This window comes from Magnolia sinica, chromosome 3 (assembly GCF_029962835.1).
Source record: "Magnolia sinica isolate HGM2019 chromosome 3, MsV1, whole genome shotgun sequence".
Taxonomy (NCBI): Eukaryota; Viridiplantae; Streptophyta; class Magnoliopsida; order Magnoliales; family Magnoliaceae; genus Magnolia; species Magnolia sinica.
The window spans coordinates 84,953,999-84,976,581 of NC_080575.1; the positions used below are offsets into that span (position 1 = coordinate 84,953,999).

At 41.4% G+C, this 22,583-nt stretch overlaps 1 protein-coding gene across 1 annotated transcript; it reads left to right on the forward strand.

Moving 5' to 3' along the window:
- Positions 1–286: 286 nt before the first annotated feature.
- LOC131240105 (protein farnesyltransferase/geranylgeranyltransferase type-1 subunit alpha) lies at positions 287–22,250 on the forward strand. The gene is made up of 5 exons (XM_058238155.1): positions 287–671; positions 5,065–5,174; positions 20,773–20,893; positions 21,176–21,271; positions 21,668–22,250. The coding sequence occupies exons 1-5, from the start codon at positions 438–440 to the stop codon at positions 22,091–22,093; spliced, it is 987 nt and encodes a 328-aa protein (XP_058094138.1). The 5' UTR covers positions 287–437; the 3' UTR covers positions 22,094–22,250.
- Positions 22,251–22,583: the final 333 nt, after the last annotated feature.

Genomic DNA, 22,583 nt, shown 5'->3' on the forward strand with positions numbered 1-22,583 from the left:
ATTGGTCAGGATCGGCAGATCTATCTGCACCTTGAAACATCTGATATCCACGGCAGCGAAGCCAGATGGACGGTCCCAATTGACGAGTCACCATGCCACGCGTACAGTGGAAAGAAGGTTCTACCGTCTTCGTCTCCCATCTTTAATGAGGCCTACCAGATTAAACGGTCCGATCAGTGATCAGTGGGCCCCACCTGCAAACACTCAATGCCGGAGGATAAAGTACGTATACTCGGGCCGAGGATCATCCAACTCATCATCCCCAAAAACCCTCCGAAAAGCCTCAAGTTCTCCGTTTCCCTTCTTCTTTCCCAAATCATTCTTTCCATCAACTGACTCAAAGAATTTATTCTTAAATTCCCAAAATACCCCCCAATACATTCAGCCAATTACCACCCAATCCACCCATCTGACCAGTTTCAATCTCCCCAACAGTCATGGATTCCTCAGATGAAGATGAGAGAATCCCCTTCAGCCAGAGGACAGAATGGTCTGATGTAACACCAGTCCCACAAGACGATGGGCCAAACTCCGTTGTCGCCATTGCCTACAAAGACGATTTCCGCGAGACCATGGATTACTTCCGGGCCGTCTATCTCTCGGATGAACGGAGCCCTCGCACGCTTCGTCTGACATCAGAAGCCATTGAAATGAATCCCGGGAATTACACTGTAAGTCTGCATATAACCTTCCATCTTTGCCATTGTTTTCATCTCGTCTTGATTGTGGATGAATTGCTTGAATTGGTGAAAACTTCGTTGCATTCGTTGCTTCAGAGTAAAAATTAGGAAAAACCCGTTTTTGCACATATAGTTTCCCCAGTGAGAATATGTGAATTGCTAAACCCTAGTACCTTATCGAGCACCAATCTCATTATGTATGGTATTCATTTAGTAGATCTGGACCATTCATCTGTTGGAGCCTATCATGGATGGGGCAGGCCCTGAAAATCATACAAAGCAGATAATCCTGGCCACCAATTGGTTGAATTTTTTAAGATTGTGATTGAGCAATTAGAAGAAAATCCAGCCGTTGGGAAACATTCAACAGAAAACAGTGCCTACGAAAATTATCTCCGAGAAAATTTTGGATTACTTCCGAGTCATTTGTCTCTGATGGAAGAGCCCCGCACACGCTCCATCTTAAGGTGGAAGCCGTCAAAATGAATACTAGGAACTACACTCTGTGAATAACCCTTCTTTCTGATGCAACCAATTGGCCACACAAGCTGGTTGATCTAAGATTTGATCAATTGGATGAGATCAATTGTCAACTTAAATTGTGGGGCCCATGGGATCAATTATATGATCAACAATTTCATAGGTTTTATTCATTTAATTGGTCTTTAGGGTGAGATTGAGTCATGATTTAATTAATAAATTTTCTTTTATATTTTCCTTACTTTTTGGTGGGCCACCTATAGAGCGCTAAATAATGTATGAATGACACGAAATTGTCCCGTATGATAGCCCTATTGATTAAGCTTTCAAATGAGCCAAAGATCATGCAATTTCAGAGTAGTTTGGGTGAGATGCAGCCCATTTTTTTTACATATGGCCCATATGGTGGTGATGGGATTTGAGGGCAGTTTGGTCATTTTCTATTATGATGGCCTCTCTTTTTGGTTTTAAGCCTATATAAGGTTATGCTATGGAGGTGTAATGCATTATTATTATGATTATGAGATAAAAATCCAGTTTTCATGTTTTTTCTTTGGTTTTATTCAGTAGAAGATTTGAAGGGGGGTTTCTCAGTCTATAGCATTCGGCTAGAGGATTATTGGGCTCTTTTCTTCAATCTCCTTTTTCTTTTCTTTGATCTATTTGCATCCCCTTTTAGGGTTTGCATTAATTAGTATCAAAGCAAGTTCTGCTATTGGGAAACTGAAACAAGGTAATTTCCTCATCTCAATCCTACCTATCATTCCCATCCTTCCCAAATCACCAAACCCTAAACCATACCTTTCCCTTTTCCCCCTTTCCTTACCCAAATCCTACCTAAAATCTTTCGAAATCCAACCTTACCCACCTTTATAAAAAAAAAAGAAAAAAGACATTGTTTCCACTCCCCGAAGCACTTATGTCTATTTATTTCATCAATTACCATGGTAATGTAAAACAAATGTGCAATGATTATAAAATACTTTTACCTATCTCCTGACAACATCTACAATTGACTGTTTATTCCTGTGTTTGGTTTGTCAGCGGTAAAATCATAATGATAACATTTGTACATTACTGTAATGTCAAATCATCACCAAAATACACTGATGACGTTGTTTGGATTTGACATTTTCATAGTAATACCATGAAAAGTGCAATGATTACAAATTTATTTACCTGTCTCTTGAATGTATCTGCATTTGATTGATGATTCCCATGTTTGGTTTGGCGGTGGTAAAATCATAATGATGACACATCCATTACATTACTAGGGTAATTGAAGAAACAAATAGGCCCTTAGATCTACAACCTAGGCTTAAAGTCCAACAAATGTTCTTAGAGATGTCGCAGATAGGAAGATGTTCATACGTCTCGTACAATTATCCTATCTGGAGTCCCTTTTCCCTTTATGTCCATCACATTATTCTTATCCAGGTTACCTCAAATATCACAATTGTCTCTCATATTGCTTTGAGTCTTATCCATCTTCACATGTGTCTCATGGTGATTCCTTTCAACAAACCTCCCAATGTTATGAATGATGATGGCCATGTCGGCTACTCAAAAAATCTTCTCACACAACAATGTCAATAATGGCTAAGAATGTTCAAGGGATGCAAGATATTATAGTGTTCAAAGAAGATATTCTAAAAGAATTCAAGGAACTAAGAGAATTCAGAATGCTTACCACCTCCCCTCCAGACTCCAGATGATCTTTAATGAGAATTTCCCAACTAAGAGATTGGCTTCAAATCAATCTAGTCTTCCTAAGATGGTAAAAGCCCAATAACAGTAAAAGCAAATCTAGTAAATAATCCTCAAAATCTTCAATCACCTCTTTAAATCATCTCCATATTATCAATCACATCCATTCATATCTCCCACGAATAACAAATTGTAGCTCTTGATATTTAGGCCCCATAATTGTAGCTCTTCCATTTCACTAAGTATTGCTTGTATTGGCCTCATCGAGTGTTAGTAGTCTTCATATGCAACACTTGTTCAACTTTGTCCTTCTTTTTATCCATATAAATAATGACTTCATCTTATATGTCAAACACCTCGCCATGGTACTCAACAAATCCACCACATTGAAAGTTGACGAGATATTGAAGTCATTTGACAACTCCAGCTCATAGGCATTGTCACCCAACTTCCTCTTAGCTTGGCACAAACCAATCTTCTTAGATTTGAGTTTGTTGTAAGTTCCCTCAGAAACCTTTCTTTGTAAAGATAAACCATAACTAAGTCATTTTCTTTATACATATTCTCCGGTTGATGTTCATTTGCAGCTTCTCGATACATGGTGTTGCCCATTTCAATCTTCCTCTTTATCTGAGCTTACAATTCTTGGATGTGCTTGGCGAAAGCATTAGCATCTTTGCTCACTTGATCTTGTACCTGTAATGGTACCACAATTTCGAGTATCAGCGATGTTATTGGTATTGCCAATTCGATAACACTGATAACACTGGTAGTATCAGAAATTCGAAGTATCGGTGATATATCACCAATATATCGCAAAGTATCATTAATGTTTCACGATATTTTCATCTTTATAAATTCTAGAAGTTGCTTGTATTGCCATTGTATTGATGTCACTAAAAATCTATTTGTTAAGAAAAAATCTATTTCATAATTTTCATGGTGTGCTTTAAAAAAAAAAGTTTATGGGTGCATGTTTGTATGATGAAATGCGTGTATACGCATGCATGGATGGGTGGGTGGATCATGGATGGATGGATGTATGCGTGTGTATGTGTGTATCAATGCATGCATGCATGCATGGATCATGCATGTATGTGTATATGTATGTGTCATTGTATGTATATGTGCATGCATGCATGCATGGATCATGCATGTGTGTATATATGTATGTCTCATTGTATGTATATATGCATGCATGCATGGGTGGTTGGATGGATGGATGGATCATGTGCGTTTGTCTGTATGTATGTATGTGCATGCATGGATGGTTGGATGGATGGTTCCACCATTTTCCCCATGTTTCCTCAATGTTTTCCTGAGTTAGTGATATATGCTTTTAGGTCCCCATTATGGATGGTCATTGAACGCCCACCATTTAAAAACTCTTAGGGCCCACTATAATGTTTATTTGCCATCCGACCTGTCAATAAGGTCACACAGACCTAGATGAAGGGAAAACATAAATATCAGGTTGATACAAAACTTTTGCGGCCCCCAAGAAGTTTCTAATGGTGGGCGCTCTATCACCATTGTTTCCTGTGGTGTGGTCCACTTGAGCTTCATATCTGCTTCATTTTTGGGTTCGTGCCTTAAAATGAGCTGCAAAACGAATGGACTGCGTGGAAATAAAACATAGACGTTGCGGTGGGCCCCACAGTGCCCAACACATCACCACACCACCGTTGTCGGTGGCATGGACAACACCACCTTATCCGTGGACTAAAAATTAACTTATATCTAAGGATGTTGGTAAAATTGTGCTTTTGGATTGGTGAATTTGGGGGAGTTGTGGAAAATGAGAAATTTAGGGATAGTTAGGATTTGCGAAATTGGAAATGTAGGATCGGAATTGAGGGAATTTGAGGAAATTTTGGGATATGGATCTTGAATTGTATTGGCTTTGATTGCTTTGAAATCAGTTTATATTTAATAATTAAATTTTAAATTTATGATATAATTTTTTATTTAAAAAGTGCTTGGAATCTCCCAGTGTGCACCTAGTGTTTCGGGCACTACAAACGCAGGTGCACTTGGGATGCGCTAGGGTGTGCATGGCACTTTAACTACATTGATTGGTAGGTGAGTGCCGTATCACTCAAATGTCTAAACTGGCATTTTTGAAGTACAAAGCATAGGTTCAGATCTTGGATGCTTGTTCTCTGCCGAGTCACGGACTAACACATCGTGTGCGCAGGTGTGGCATTTCAGACGCCTTGTTCTTGAAGCACTTAATTCTGACTTGCATGAAGAAGTGGATTTTGTTGCACACATTGCTGAAAATAACACAAAAAACTATCAGATCTGGTAAGAACCAATATATCCATCATGGAACTACGTGCATTCATGATATTCCTTGCAGATGGGAAATAGCTGATTCAGGTGTCAAGCTTCTGTGTAACAAGTAAACTATATTTTCAAGAATCATTGTTGTGTCAAACATGTACAGGAAAAACAAGTTAGGGATGCATGTTGACTTGTTGATACGGCTATGAGGAGAAAGAAACCTAAATATCCTATTTCTCAGTTTTCCTTGTCTTTACATATAGTGCATTTCAATTTCATCTGAGATTAATATTTGTATATCTTATGGTTTCATCGATGTTGTCATCAATCATCAGCATCATTGCAGTCTTTCCCAGCTATTTGGGGTTGGTCTTATGCATCCCTGTTTTTCCTGTCCCTAGATTCAAAACAAGAATTCTCATGATTTGCATGACAAAGGTTCAGCAACCCACTGCCCACCTGACACCAATGCTCCTTCATTCAGGCTTGGGACCAGCTGGCATGTTGCTGCAACTCTTTTATTAACTAACATTTATATATAGAGGTTTGCCTAAAGCCGTGCACATGTATAAGGCAACTATTTACATGGCACTTCATGTGCCAGCATGACACATGGGCATGGGATCCAGACCTCCCATTAGGTGGATCAAGCTATCTGGATGCCCTGGACCAAGAATCAGGCTGGCCCAGGCATTGTGTGGGCCACTATGGTAAAAAGAAATGGTCTGCTTAGAAAAACTTGAGCAAGTTTTTCAATCCATCCATTTGCCTCGAAACTGTGGCTGACCTGATGAATTGAGTGGCCTAATTTTTGGAATGTGACATCTAAACTGTCACAATCACCTGATGGACAGTCTAGGTCTATATCATGCCTGTCTACCATGTTGGCACATGGGCTGGCTTGTTAACGGGAGGCTGCCTCAAATGACTTCAAGCCACTCAATGCTGACGATCCAGAAAGCCCTCTTCTCAGACGACACGGTCTTGTCTGATACCGTGAACCCATCAGCCGAGAAAATCAGAGATGAAGTGAATACAGGTACACTCTCTATCAGCAGGGATGATGTGGCAATGTATCCCAGCAATTTCAGAAGAGACTGCCATTGAGCCACTGAAGTCTCAGGAAAATGTTGCTTTTGTTCGCCCGAGTATAATAGCTACAACTCTTTCGGCGAATGATAAGAGTTCGGATTACAATACTGAGTCCGGACAAGGAGCAGCTGGTGGTGCCTACGATTTTTCTGAGAACGATAGCAGCGGGGATCTTCACTTCAACTTCTCGAGCCCACGATCGTCTGCTGAATCAGAGGCTCCTCTTGACAGTTGTCTGTTCTCTTCTGTGTCAGTTCCTTCTCCTTCTCCTGAGGTTTTCCTCACACCGCTTTCATCTCCTGTTTCTAAGTCCTCTCACTTCTCTCCCCCTCTCCCAGTTCTATCTACAGGGTTCCTTCCACCCTTTGTGGGCTGCCTTGCGTTAGTTCAAGTTGCAAAAGATCTTCCTTCTGAGGACACAGAAGGAGATTGTCTGGCTTGGACGACTCTCGATTAGGCTCTAGATGTTCCCCCCATAAGGACGACTTTTCCCTTGTCTCATTCGAGCTCACCTTCGGGGGAAGTTCCCCATTTGACCATCCCGGTGGAAATCCTGGAGGGTCTAGTGGAGGCTATAAAAAGAAAACTTTGGGTTAGGGAAGCAGTAGGGTATGTAGGAAGACTTCTAGGGGGTGGTGTTCGGAGATTCAGCTGAAAGAGGGCTTCAGGTTACCGTAGGAGTGTCCTCTGTTAGACCTCTAAGACCAACTCCTCTCAATAGGGAATTGATCAGATTGGGAGTATCCCAGGTGGGAGAGCAAGAGTTTACTCCAAGGCAGAACAGAAAGGGAAGAGGGGTTTGAGTAGTTTCTCTATGAGGATCCTTTCCTGGAACGCGCGAGGTTTGGACTGCCCTCATAAACAGTCTCAGGTTAAAGAGATGTGTTCCCGCTCGAAGGCCAAGGTGATAGTTCTTCAAGAAACAAAGTCGCAAGCTATCAATAGAGGGGCTCATTAGGTCCATCTAAACAAAAAAAGGCATCGAATGGCTCGCTTTGGATTCAATCAGATGTGCTGGAGGAATAATAGTGCTTTGGAATTCCTCATCCAGATCTTTGGAAGATAGCTAGTTGGGGTTTTCTCTGTTAACGTCATATTCCGTGAATTGTCTGGATTTCGGTGGATCTTCCACTTCCTCCCCTCGACCTCTTTTTTAGGTGGGATTGTCTTCGGTGTATGACAGATGGCAACTGCCTTGGGTGGTGGGAGGCGACTTTAACGTGGTTCGCTTCTTGTTCGAGAAGCTTAATGGCTCTGGTATTTCTAGCTCGATGAGAGCATTTTCAGATTGGGTGGCCAAACATGGGATGCTAGATTTAGCGATGGGGATTGTCAAATATTCTTGGTCTGATGATAGGTCTTCCCCCGTGATGTCCATCTTGGACTGGTTTTTGGTTTCGCTTGATTGGCTTACCTAGTTCTCTTTCGTGTGTCAAAATGGTATGCCGAAACCTGTTTCCGACCATTGTCCAATCCTTCTCGAAACCAGTGTTCGAAATATCAGTATCACGTTACATATCGCACCCTTGGGATACAAATACGTATCGGTTATCGGATGGGATATATTGGTTGTATCGCGTAATGTATCATTGTTGTTGGAAACATGGGGAAATTGGTTGATTTTTTCAATCAAACTCTAATAATTGTTTAAAAAGACATCAACACATACTAATAAATAAAAACATTACAAAAAATAAGTGCACATAATAGGTTTTCTTTGTATGGGGTCTTAACCTATGCGTTGTCTAACTGAATTGATGTAGTATATTCAAAATCTATTCATATAATTTATAAATGTAAGAACACATGTGGAAACACAAGCAATACATTCAAAAGCAAAAGAAGAATCACTAGATTAGGTTACATACATGTTTGATTTTATGTTTGGATACAAGGATTGCAACCGATTTGTGAGAAAGTGGGAATTTTATTTTATTTTATTCAATTTTTCGCAACTGGGCCCGGTCCTCAAAATCTCGAAATTGAAGCTCCCAAACCTTGATTTTTCATGCAAAACATGAAAAACTATGGATTTGTAACAATTTGACATTGATTTAACATGATTTATAGGGAAAAAAGGATCGAAAATGCTCACCAAATCGAACATGTGAGATATATCGCTCTACTTGTGAGTTTCGTATCACACAGGTGGGATACAAGATATATCGTGGGATATTTTGGCCGATATCGTCAATATTTAAAACACTGCTTGAAACTAAGGAAATTGACTAGGGGCCTAAACCTTTTAGGTTCAAGTTGGCATGGATGGAAATGGCTTGTTATAGAGATTTGGTGGCAAAATGGTGGTCATCGTTTGAAATCGAAGGCAGGTATGGGTTCATTCTCCACAAAAAACTTCAAATGCTAAAAGTGAAACTTAAAGCGTGGCATCAGGAGATCTTTGGGTAGAGGGAATTTGAAATGGCCTCCATTTTAGCTGCCATTCAAGATTTTGACCTGCTCGAGCAATTTGGACAGTTATCAGAGGAAGATTTTGACTCTAAAAATCATCTGAACACTGCTCTAGGTTAAAAGCGGAGGAAATCAAATGGCGTCAACATTCGAAGGCCACTTGGCTTAAAGAGGGAGATCGCAGTACTAAGTTTTTTCACTTTATGGCCAACACGAGGATGCATTCCAATCTCATCTCCTCTCTTTGCGTTCACGAGGTGGTCCTAACAGATAAAAACTTTATCACCTCTATTGTTGAATTATATTCTAAGTTGCTAACAGCCGATGAGGTTGTTAAACCTCGATTAGATAATCTTCCTTTCATGTCCATTTCTAAGATGGATGTTGAGTTCATAGAGCACCTGATCTTGATTAAGGAGGTCAAAACAAGCGGTTCAGGGGCGGGGTAGGGACAAAGTCCCTAGACCTGATGGATTTCCAATTTCATTCTTTCAATCCTTCTGGGAAGTCATTAAATTAGATTTATTTAATTTCATTTCTAATTTCTCTGATCATAAAGGTTGGCTACTGAGTTGGGGAGCACCTTCATTGCTCTGATCCCCAAGTTGGAAGGTGCTCAAAATGTTAAGGATTTTCATCCTATCGGCCTAATTGACTCTCGTTACAAAATCCTGTCTAAAATCCTCAATCAAAGACTTAGGATGATTATTCATAACATCATTACCCCCTTCTAACTTGCTTTTGTGGAAGGGAGACAAATTATTGATTATGCCCTTATTGCCAATAAATATTTGCACTCCCGACCTAGATCGAGGAAGCTTGGTATTATGTGTAAGCTAGACCTTGAGAAGGCTTTCGATTGTGTGGATTAGGACTTTCTTGATTATATTAAGGAAAAGAGGGTTTTCAGTTTTAAGTAGAGGGCCTGGATTAAAATCTTATTGATGTCTCCTACATACTTTGTGCTAATCAATGGATCCCCATTTGGTTTTTTTAGTCTTTCAAGGGGTTTTGATTGAGGCGGCCCCTTATCTCCTTTCTTGTTTGTAATGGTTACAGAAACTACAAGTGGTATGTTAATTCGTGGTCAGGAAGCAGGTTTATATAAAGGCTTTAGTATTGAAAATTTCCACACTCCATTATGTCATTTGCAGTTTGCCACTGACACACTAGTTTTTTATGAGGCTGATGAATCCATGGGGTCTAATTTGAGTATGTCTATTTGTTGGTTCCAAGTTCTTTCACGTCTGAAAATCAATTTGAATAAGAACGAATTCTTCGGAATTAACCTCTAACCTGAGGTTTGTTCCTCTCTAGCTGAATCCTTTGATTGCAAGGTAAGTTACCTTCCAACTCTTTACCTAGGTCTCCCTCTTTGCATTAGATAGCCTCCCCTGGTCTTGTGGGACAAAATCGTTGAAAGATTGGAGAATAAGCTTTCCTCTTGGAAGCTCAGTTTACTTTCTTTTGGGGGGAAGAATTAATTAGATTAATGCTTCCTTATGTGGCTTGCCTGTCTATTTCTTATCTCTATTTCATTGTCCCAATCTATTATTGTGAAAATAGGCGAACTTAGAAGAAATTTTATTTGGCAAGGTGGTTTGAATGGGGGAAAGTTTCCTCTTCTAAAATGGAAGGAGGTTTGTTGATGGGGACATCAGAGGAACTACACGGGTATACCAGAGACGGAGGCAACCACCCGCATCCGCACAACTCTCTGTGGATGGGAGATAAGTTCCAGATGGGGCCCGCACGGCCATTTTGAAGACCCCACACACATTGGACGTGCATCAGGAAGACTCGACTTTGGGATGATGCATTTTAGATGCTTAAGAGACCATTTTAGTGGTAGGATTTTTATTTCGTATTGATCAGACCGTTTAATCTTGTTGATCAGGTCATCGGGCCACCAAATCTTCTAGATTTGGGCCCCTTAGATTCTGATTTATTTTTATTTTTTTTAGGATTTATTTGATGGTTGAGATTGATAATAAGTGTTTTAATTTTCTTATTTTAGATGATGGGTCATTTCACTTAAGCGAGTGGCATAGTAGTAATTATGTTGATATTTTATTATAAAAGCACAAGGGGGTGGACGTCCAACCCTAGTAGAGAAATTGAGGGAAAAAAAAAACTCTTGTATGAATGAATTTTCCTCTTTGTTTTTTTAGGGTTTGTGAGAAACATGGTGTGCCGTAAAGGTCGTTATGGGGCCGTAAAGGCCATTCGGTAAAGGTAACGGTGGCAATTGTTACGCGTTACGGGGTCATAACAACTGTAACAGCCGTTATGGAAAATAATGACCCGCAATTGCCGTCAACGGCACGTTACGTCCCCTATAAAGGCCATAACAGCCCCGTAATTGTTTGTTATGGTGCAGATACAAGTTTTTCGTACTTTTTAAGCAACATTACGAGGCAAATACAGGTTTTCCAAGATTTTTTTTAATAAAAAAAGAAACCGTAACGGCCATTAGAAACCGTAACGGCCATTACGGTGGCCGGAACAGCCGTTACGACCTGTATCGTAAAGGTAACGGTGGTGGCCGTAACGGCCACCTTTACTGTTACAGAACACCTTGGTGAGAAATCCTCCATTCCAATTGAATTGTGGCAGGGTAGAGGCTTGTTTGGTGGTGGATTCTCGAAGGTGCATTCTTCCTCTTTCTCTTCTCCAACAAGGCATTATTCTTCACTTTTCTTCCTCCTTTCCCTTCCATTACAATCTTCCTAAATCTTTCAAAACCTGAACCCAATCTATCATTTTTCTTCTTTCTCCATACCCGCCCACAATTATGCACGCACACATGTGCGTCCGTACGGCCTTCACATGTGGGCCCCGTTTAGCTTTTTTTCCCTCAATTGATTTCTTTCCAAATCCACATAATCCTTAGATCATTTAAATCCCTAAAAAACCCCAATTCCCAAATCCCCATCCATGCATCCCAAACCCTAATGAAAATATGAATTTCTTTTGTGAAACCTTCTCCAAACCAGAATTTTGCTTGCGTCATTGTCTATCCACGTGGTTGTTGCGCTACCAACGCTAGATTGGAAGTCGCTACTTCCAAGTGGGCCACTCCTAAATTATTTTATATTTTCATGCACCGCGTATGTGTAACCTAAGACCTTCGTGTTATAAATATGAATTTTCGAATCTATCATGTGGATATATTTAATTTTACATGTTGATTTCTAAAATTAATGTGTAATTGATCTCTCATCTTGCATTTTAGGATCGTTTCTACCATCCTACATCAAATTTGGTATCAGAGCCTAGGTCTAGCGTTAGGGTAGGTGTTCGACAAAATTCCTATACCCATAGTAGCGTATATAGATCGCACATAGCTTGTTGAATTTTCTGATTTGGCTTGCTGAATTTTCTGTTTGGGTATTTTCAAAGTCCTATATTGCTGGAATGTTCATATTTATTCTATTTAAGACACCTAGTTGCTTAATGTTCAGTTTTAGCCTTATTAGACTCATTATAGGGTTGTCCATAGGTTTAAGGTACTAAGGGTCATCATACATAAAATACATGTGCATCATATAACATCACATTGAGCATTGTCAAATCTGATTTTTGCACTGCATTCATCATATAGTACACATTCAACTACGTTATCTCTCATTAGGGTCGCTTAGTGTATGCAAACGCGAACAAGTTGTAGTTTTGGTTTATTCCCCGCCAAGAACTTGGATCAGATTGCCGAGGCTCTCAAAAATATTAACTGCCATTTAACGACCATTGAGACACACAATAGGAGCACTGTCGTGCAATTTACTGCTAGCAACCAGCGTATCACGCGGCTAGAGGCTACCTCTCACGGTACCCCAGTCACCAGGGAAGACCACCAGTCTCATGCAGGAGAGCCAGGGGATGAGCACCCAATTGAGCAAGGTCCAGTCCCAGTAGAACCCATTAGGGGTCGTAATAAGAGCTTTGGTCAAGGAGTGGGTCATGTAAGACTGTACGCCCACGTGCCCCGTAGAGAGTCATGGGATCATTACGACCTTGAGCAATGGGTTATAAAGACGTCAAAGTCGATGCTCCCAATTTTGATGGTCGCTTGAACCTGAAGAATTTCCTTGACTGGCCAGCTGACATTGACCACTTCTTTGAGTGGCATAACATATCAGATTGTTGCTGAGCGAGGTTCGCTGAGATGAAGTTGACGGGTCAAGCCAAGTTGTTCTGGACCAATATAGAGCGGAAGGCAGAGCAGCATGGAGATGAACCTATCGCATCATGGGTTGAGATGAAAGAACTTCTTAAAGAAAAATACGCCCTGCTCTCTTACCGTGATCGCCTTTTGGATCAGTGGCAATTCTTGAGTCAAGGGTCGATGCCTGTATTGGATTACATCAAGAGATTCGAGGAGTACATGATGCAATGTGATGTCGATAAGTCCCATGTTGTGGCCATGTCTTGTTTTAGGACGTGCTTGCTCCCTGAGATTAGGTGTGAGCTTATCCCTCATGATGTTGGTACACTAGAGGAGGCCTGCCTTAGGGTAGAAGAGTTTGAACGATACCTAGTGCAACTGACCACGAAGCAGTTTGGGTCTCATGATTCTAGTGGCAGGGTTGCTCCTCAGGGAGCCAAACCTAACCTTGGGAGCCAGACCAAAGCCCCAACTGGTGCTCCCACCTATAACAAAGATATTAAAGGTGAGGGTTTAGTCAACACTAGTTCGAAGGGAAGTGAGCACATACAGTGTTACTGTTGCAATGGTTATGGTCACCTCGCAAAGGAATGGCCAAACAAAGAAAGAGGTAAAGCTCTTGTGATAGATGAGGCCGATGAGGATGACAGGGACAATTGCGACGTAGAGGAACATGAGCCCGATATTGGTGCTAGTGATGCGGAGTTTGATGATCAGGAGACCCACACTCTCGTAGTAGTTAGATGCGCATTTGCTCAAGCTAAAGAAAAATGATGATTGACATAGGAACACAATCTTTTATACGTATACCAAGTGTGGAGAAAATAATTGTAGAGTGATCGTGGACAATGGCAGTTGTGCCATTGTAGTCTCTACCAGCACCGGGAGTCGACTGGGTTTGAAAGCCGAGTCTCACCCTCAGCTCTACAAAGTGTTGTGGGTTGATGAGTCTCCCATTCCGGTCTCACAGCGATGTTGTATCCCCATTCAGTTTAGGTCGTATAAGGATTCGTTATGGGGCGATGTGATTCCCATGGATATCAGCCACATCATCTTGGGTAGGCCCTAGTTATTTGACTCGGACGTTACAATATTCGATTGCTCGAATATTTGTACATTCATGTTTGAGGGCAAGAAAATTAGATTGGGTTCTCATCCACCCAAGAGCATACCGGAAAAGGAGACCACCAAGAAGGGTGATCCTAGAACTTCGAGGAAGTCCAAACATAATTCTCTTGACATCATTAACACAAAAGAATTTGAAAGAGAGCCCAAGGAGGATTCGGAAGTGTATGCCCTCGTGACTAGAGAGGCTACCCTCCAGGTTAGTGTAGAGTTGCCTAGTGAGGTGATTTTGGTGATGGATGAGTTCAGTGATGTCTTTCCTGACGACCTTTCGAATGAGCTTCCACCTGTGAGGGACATCCAGCGTGCCATTGATCTTGTCCCCGAGTTGACCTCCCAAACCCTTCTCATTACAGAATGAACCCTACAAAGCACACGGAAATCAAGAAGCAAGTTGATGAGCTTCTTATGATAGGGTTCATTCAGGAGAGCATGAGTCCATGTGTCGTACCCACCCTTCTTACACTAAAGAAGGATGGTACGTGGCATATGTGTGTGGATAACAAGGCTATCAACAATATTATCATTAAGTACCGGTTCCCTATACTGCGTCTTAACGATATGTTGGACATGATGGACATTGCTACAATTTTCTCCAAAATACACCTCAAGAATGGGTATCACCATATATCCGTATTTGCCTAGGTGATGAGTGAAAAACAATCTTCAAGACGAAGGATGAGTTGTACGAGTGGCTAGTCATGCCTTTTGGGTTGACCAATGCCCCAAGTACATTTATGCAGGTGATGACCCAGGTGTTGAGACCATTCATGCGGAAGTTCATAGTTGTGTACTTTAACGACGTCCTTATTTATATCATGACTAAGGAACAACACCATCTGAGGCATGTGTGTGGGATCCTTAGGGCAGAGAAGCTATATGCCAACCTCAATAAGTGTTCATTTTTGTCTAGTAGTGTCATCTAAGGACATGTCTGCGGATCCCGAAAAAGATAAAGCCATCTTCAGTTGGCCTAAGCCGCGTAATATTCATGAGGTGCGTAGCTTCCACGGCTTAGCCACCTTTTGTAGACGGTTCATTAGAGGGTTTAGTTCCATCATGACTCCCATTACCAATTGCATAAAAAAAAAAATGGGAGTTCCGATGGACTAAAGCAGCCTCTAGGGCGTTCAAGGAGATTAAGGTCAAGATGACTGAAGCTCTTATCACGCGACTTCCAAATTTTTTTCAAGGCTTTTGAGGTCGCTTATGATGCGTCTGGTGTAAGTATAAGTGGAGTGCTTAGTCAGGAAGGGCACCTTGTCGCTTTCTTTTACGAAAAACTGAATGAAGCGAAACAGAAGTATTCTACCCATGACAAGGAATTCTACGTGGTAGTGCAGTCCTTGCGCCATTGGCAACATTATCTATTACCATAGGAGTTCGTCTTATTCTCTTACTACGAGGCTTTCTGCTATCTCAACTTGCAATAGAAGTTAAACTTGAGGCATGCCAGTCCAGTTTCTCTAGGAGTATACTTTTGTGTTGAAGCACAAAGCCAAGGTTGAGAATAAACCTACCGATGCGTAGAGTTGTAGGGTTGCGTTACTCCACTCCATGAGCGTCGAAGTCATTGGGTTTGAGCGTTTAAAGTAAGATTATTTGAGTTGCCTAGATTTTGGAGAGGTGTATGTATCATTGTTAGATGGTCAGTCTAGGGGTAGTAGTGAGTTTGTCCTGGTCAGTGAGTTTTTGTTTAGATGTGATATGTTGTGTATACCCTGTATATCTCTTTGTGACTTTTTTGTCGGGAGCTTCATGCTGAAGAGATAACTAGCCATTTTAGGCATGACAAGATTATTGCCCTTGAGCACTTTTATTGGCCAAGTCTCAAGCAAGACGTGGTTAACATTATAGGGCAATGTAGGACTTATCAGCTGACAAAGCAGAGGAAGCAGAACACCGGTTTATATACACCTTTGCCAGTCCCCCACACCCCATGGGTTGATATTAGCATGTATTTCATGCTTAGGCTCTCTAAGACGATTAAAAAGCACGATTCCATTTTTGTAGTTATGGACCGTTTTTCGAAAATGGCTCACTTTTTCCCATGTTCTAAAACGTCTGATGCCACTAACGTGGCTAAGATATTCTTCGGGGAGGTAGTTCATTTGCATGGTTTGCTAAAGGCCATTGTGTCAGATCGAGATGTGTGGGTTATGAGTTATTTTTTGAAAACTCTATGGCACATGACAGGAACTAAGTTGCAGTTCTCTTTGGCATACCATCCTCAGACTGATGGTCAAGCGGAGGTTGTCAATCGAAGCTTAGGGAATTTGCTATGATGTCTGGTAGGAGACCATATTAGGACCTGGGATGCGGTTTTGCCAGTAGCCGAGTTTGCATACAACAATTCTATCAATAGGTCCACAGGAATGAGTCCATTTGAGATAGTACTTGGGTACAAGCTTAGAACACCTATAGATCTCATACCTATGTCTGTTTCACATAGGCCATCTGAGTCCACAAAAGCATTTGCACAACATATTCATGACTTGCATAATGAGATCAAGAAGCGCATTAATGCTAGTAATCAACATTATAAAATATCTGCAGATTCACGTCGAAGGTTTAAGGAGTTTCAGGTGGGTGACTATGTCATGGTCTGCATTAAGCCCAAACAATTCCCATAGGGAACCATGAGGAAATTGCATGCCCACAGTGCAGGTCCATATAAAATTTTGACAAGAGTGGGCCCTAATGCGTATGTGGTGGATCTTCCATCTGACATGTGCATTAGTGCAACATTCAACGTAGAGGACCTTGTGCTTTGTGATGGACCCACACATTCATCTTCTAGCCCTCCTGCAAGCCTTTCTCATATCCTAGATGATGGTGTCCCTGACCCCATGGCCTTTACCGGACTTTACTTCACACCCATTGTCTTCTCTTTCATCACTACCTGGTTGGAAAGAATAGATTGAGGATGTTCTGGACCACCAAGCGGTCTCTGCCTGCCATGGAGGATATAAGAAATACCTCATGAAGCGCAAGAACAGGCCGAAGTCAGACGACACCTGGATTGCAGAGTTCCAATGCATTGATCCTAACCTCCTCGAACGTTACCATAGCTTTACTTCGCCAGTGGCAAATTCTTCTCTGCTGGGGAGAATTGATGGGGACATCAGACCTACTCGGGTGTACCGGAGACAAAGGCGACCACCTACATCAGCGTAGCTCTCTTTGTGGATAGGAGAGGAATTCCAAATGGGGCCCGCCAGGCCATTTTGAAGACCCCACATGCATTGGACGTGTATCAAGAAGACCCCACGTTGGGATGATGCATGTGAGCTGCTTAAGAGACCATTTTTGTCATGATTTTTATTTCGTGTCAATCAGGCCATTGGGCTACTAGATCTTCCAGATCTAGGCCCTTTGGACTCTAATATTGCTTTCTTTATGTTTTTTGTTATTTTTAGAATTTATTTGATGGTTGCGATTGATAATAAGTGTTTTAGTTTCCTTATTTTGGATGATGTACTATTTCACTTAAGTGGCATAGTTGTAGAGGGGGGGGGGGGCGTCCGACCCTAGTGGAGAAATTGAGAAGAGAGAGAGAGAGAGAGAGAGAGAGAGAGAGAGAGAGAGAGAGGCTCTCTTGTGTGAAGGAATTTTCCTCCTTGTTTTTTTAGCCTTTGTGTGAAACCCTCCATTTCAATTGAACTGTGGAAGGGTAGAGGCTTGCTTGGTGGTGGATTCTCCAAGGTGCATTCTTCCTCTTTTTCTTCTCCAACAAGGTATTCTTCTTATCTTTTCTTCCTCCTTTCCCTTCCCTTATAACCTTCCTAAATCTGTCAAAACCCGAACCCAATCCATCCTTTTTCTTCTTTCTCCATACCCATCTACGTGTGGACCCGCACGTACGCACACACGCACGTGCGTCCTTACAGCCTTCACGTGTGGGCCCTGTTTAGCTTCTTTTACCTCGTTGATTTCTTTCCAAACCCACATAATCCTTAGATCCTTTAAATCCCTTTTTTAAAAAAAAAACCAATTCCCAAATCCCCATCCATGCATCCAAAACCCTAATGAAAATCTGAATTTCTTTTGTGAAACCTTCCCCAAACCAGAATTTTGCTTGCGTCATTGTATATCCATGTGGTTGTTGCATTACCCACGCTAGATTGGAAATCCCTATTTCCAAGTGGGCTATTCTTGAATTATTTTATATTTTCGTGCACCGTGTATGTAATAACCTAGGACCTGAATTTCCAAATCTATTATGTGGATATGTTTGAATTTACATGTTGATTGCTGAAATTAATCTGTAATTGATCTTTCATCTTGCATCTTAGGATAGTTTCCATCATCCTACATTATTTGTGCTCCGTATGAGGATGGGGGTGCTAATATTAAGGACCTCCAGACAGTTAATGAAGCGCTCTTGGGCAAATGGGTATGCAGGTTTGGGAAGGAGGTAGACAATATGTGGCGACAAATTGTTGTTGCCAAATATGGCTCCATCAGTACTGGGTGGTGGACAAAAAACTCCTCCCTATATTGTGCCTCTTTCTGGTGGAAAGGAATTGCTAGATCGGCTCCAGCAATGTTTGAAAGGATTTCTTTTAAGGTGGTAAACGGAGCTAGAATCAAATTCTTGTTGGATATATGGTGTGGTGATCATTCATTGGCTGAATCCTATCCAGCTTTGTTCGCTATATGTTCAGACCCAAACATAGTGGTCAAAGACTGTTTTAGTCCCAATGGTGGCCCAGGAACTTGCCTTCCCTCCTCTAGGAGGAATCTTCTAAATACCGAATTAGAGGAGCTTCCAACTTTGCTTTCTCATTTGCAGGGATTACCCCTGCATTCTTCTATGCTCTCGAAAGATTCTCTTCGTTAGAAGCTGTCAAGCTTGGGAAAGTTTATGGTGCGACTTGGTTCTACTGAGTGCCACCAAAAGTCATTGCATGTGGATGGCCTTCATGGATGGCTTCTGGGAAGAAATAGTCTTAACTGTGGACAATCTTAGGAAAAGAGGAATGTAGCTTCCAAATGTGTGCCTCTTCTATCTCCAAGCGGAGGAAACAGCGGATCATCTCTTCTTGCATTGCCCCTTCACTTCCCAACTTATGGTAGAGAGTTCTTAGGTTGGCAGGGATTTCTTGGGTCATGCCACCATCTATGGATGGCATGTTCTGCACTTGGCATGTGGACTCCGGAGGATCTCTGGGTAAAAAGAAGTGGAGAGTTCTCCTTATGGCTGTTATCTGGGCTGTTTGGGCTGAAAGAAATAACCGTTGCTTCTGCAATTGTAGTGTGACAGCTGCGGGGGTGTTTTCGAGGGTTTTAGTGATGTTCAGAGATTGGGCTCCTTAGCTCCTCTTCTGTTTGGGGCCTCAGCTGCTATGGAGCAGTTTACTGTTCTTAGTTTTTTGTTTGTTGCTTTTTGCTTTCTTTGTATGTTTCTTTAGGTAGTCTTGTTTTGCTTCTCGTTGCTTATCAATAAAATTCTCACCTTTCAAAAAAAAAAAAAAAAAAGGTAACCAAAATTTTGTTGAAGGCAAAAAAAGGATACAAAAATGCAAGACATGTATGTGGACTTAGCTAAGCTCATCATCATCATCATCATCCAAGCCTTAACCCAACTAATTGGGGTCGGTTATGTGGGCTTAGCTAAGCTCTTATATATAAACCACTCATTCAATATAATCACCTAACGGTGGTGACGTGTCAGCATGTTGGGTTTTCTCGGTAGCATGTCACCATGCCAGTTGCCTCTTGCTGATGCATTTGTCCAAGATACATCTTGTAAACGCATACATGCATGAATGAGTCTTATGAGTGACAAAGATTTATATCATTTTGTGTAGAATGCTACTATTTGTTAGGTCAGAAAGAAGTTGCCAGCATTAGAAGGCATAGCCTACTAATTTTGACATGGTCCTGGGGAGGCATTGACATGAGGTGTCGAACACTGGAATCATAAAATTTTCACATGCTTACATATCCATGCAGCATACAGTAATGTTGAATAATATTATTACCATTACCATATAGATATTAGCACACGTGAGCAAGCGTGCATCCCCGCCTTGATGGTGACATTAACAGCATCCCCAAAGCTTTCAATTGACATGTGGGATGGCTGATCGTCCATCCAGACTGTCCATTCTTCCGTGCCAGTAGTTGCAAGCTATGGTGAAAAAAAAAAGCTGAGTGGGCGATTCTAATCCTTTGAATGTGGCCCCATTTTTTTACAGTCATCTGATTTTTACAAGCCATAGACTGGTGGTCAGCATAATCAAACCAAAGTGCTTCTTTGGATTAGATTTTTCAAGATGATTAATTCAACCTATTTTGATTCTCTGCTCAATCTTGACTGTCCATTTTTCATATTATTGGTTGGATGGTTAGGATCATCCAACTGGCACCATGGCTAGGTCCTGGTGGTATTAATGAATGGAGAGTCTGGATCGATGATTAGATGCCCCGCGTCAATTAAAAGCTTTGGGGATGCTGGTAATGTCCCCATGAAGGTGGGAGCACTGGTATTCCCCGTATGTGTATATATGTTAGCATATTGAAAAATAAAAATAAAAATGCAGTGTATGTATCAGTAAATATAGTAGCATATAAAAAAATTCAGTGTCCTGGTTTGACAAGCAGGCCTTTCCATGTGGTGTCACATTCACAAGCAAATCATATCACTGATAGATTTGCAAGCTTGGCCACTAGTTTGCTATTTCTTGGGCTTTTATGTTCATTTCTTATTTTTCGAAGTACAGTTGTCTTTCCCAAAACAATTTGTATCTTTGTCTATGTTTTGCAACTGTGGCATATCCTGCATCTTGGTGATGGTGAACTGAAAGTAGATTTCTGTAGGCATCACAGGAGGTGGGTCGCAGAGAAATTGGGAACAGAAGCTATGAGTAAAGAACTTGAGTTCACCACGAAGATACTTGTTGGTGATGCTAAGAATTATCATGCCTGGTCGCACCGGCAGGTGTGTTACAGCTGGAGAACTCCATTTATGCAGCCTTCATCTGAGATGCATCTATTCTCGATTTTTGTTGTGCTGCCTTTCCAAGTCACTGCATTTCTATCAAACAATGCATCTATATCATGTTGTATTTGAGCTTGGGATAGCTCTACTGCCTCTGATATGAAACTGCCAGCATAAGACAAGTCTCTCATGTTGTCAGCCTTCATTGGTCTTAAGCACTTCTTCATTCACAACACTTTATCTGATTTAGAATTGGGGACTGAAAGAGTGTGTTCTTTGCAGTGGGTTCTTCAGGCATTAGGTGGGTGGGAGGATGAGCTCAACTACTGTCAGTTGCTGCTTGAACAAGATGTTTTTAACAATTCTGCTTGGAATCAGGTACAAAGTTCTGCTTGGAATCAACACTAATCCTTGTTCATTAATAAATAAGAACTCTGAAGACATTTCAGTAATTGATTATTCTCAAGTAATTGGCAGTAGTGCTCTTTCTTACAGACGGTGAAAACATCCTCAGTTTTCCAGTAAATGAGGGGGGGAAACATGGTATTAGTAAATGTAGATTGCTCTTATAATTTTCACCCCATGTGTGGTCCTTCAAAGTTGTTTGGGATTTCTGCATAAACAAGTCCTCCAGAATTTCTTCAGCTTGATTCATTCACAGCTGCACCTTCTATTGCATTGATAGTGCATGTAATTTTTCACGAGCAGGCCACAATTTTGTATATACAATGCTGTTGTTGATCAGAATGATTGTTTTTTTTTTATATGTAACAGAGGTATTTCGTCATAACGAGGTCTCCCCTTTTGGGAGGCCTGCAAGCTATGAGAGACTCGGAAGTCGGATACACAGCCGATGCCATTATAGCTAACCCCAAGAACGAGAGCCCTTGGAGATACCTGCGAGGGCTATACAAAGGCGACAACAAGCTGTTGATAAACGACTCTCGAGTCTCTTCTTTGTGTCTGGAGGTGCTGAAGACGAATCCCAACTGTGTTTTTGCTTTGAGCCTGCTGTTGGATCTTCTCTGTTATGGTTTCGAACCCAGCACTGACTTCAGGAGCATCATCGAATCCTCAAGAAATTTGGACTCGGATGTCCAGTTAGCAACTGCTGTGTGCTGTGTCTTGGAGAATGTGGATTCAATGCGATCGAACTATTGGGCCTGGCGTAAGAGCAACCTTCCGTCAAAAGCGTGCTAATAACGTCTTTGGAGACTGCGACAGATGGTGTAGTAGATTTTGGGACCGTCTTTAATCTATTTTCAGGTTTTGTAAGCTGCAGTTGGGAGCCTTAAATATTTCTCCCTGTACCATAACCAGATTATATTGTGGGTGAAAGAGTTTTCCATGTTGTTTTTGTGCGGTGTGAATATGCTGTTTTTATCACCATGTTGATGTTCTTGGTTTGAGAATGCACTTGCTCATGCATCTTCCCATTTTGGGTGTCACCCAGCATTTCTGCCATGAAATTGATGGAATAGGCTCCGTTGCTGCAGCCGATATAGTAGTCCTAGTCCAAGTGTGGAGACCGAACACGTGCCAAAATGTTACATGTGGACAAGACCCAAGCTTTCTATCAGGTGGGATTTGCTTATTGATCTTTTGGCCTCAAACAACACGGCCATTTCAACAGATGTTTCAACAGATGGTTGAAACTTCTCTCTCTAGCTATCCACCTTTTTTTTTATAT

Bases quoted from the DNA above. Each gene is read 5' to 3' on its own strand.
- LOC131240105 (XM_058238155.1), top strand. From the start codon at position 438: ATGGATTCCTCAGATGAAGATGAGAGAATCCCCTTCAGCCAGAGGACA. The intron at 672-5,064 runs GTAAGTCTGCAT...TCGTGTGCGCAG, and splicing joins TGAATCCCGGGAATTACACT to GTGTGGCATTTCAGACGCCT. The intron at 5,175-20,772 runs GTAAGAACCAAT...AGATTTCTGTAG, and splicing joins ACAAAAAACTATCAGATCTG to GCATCACAGGAGGTGGGTCG.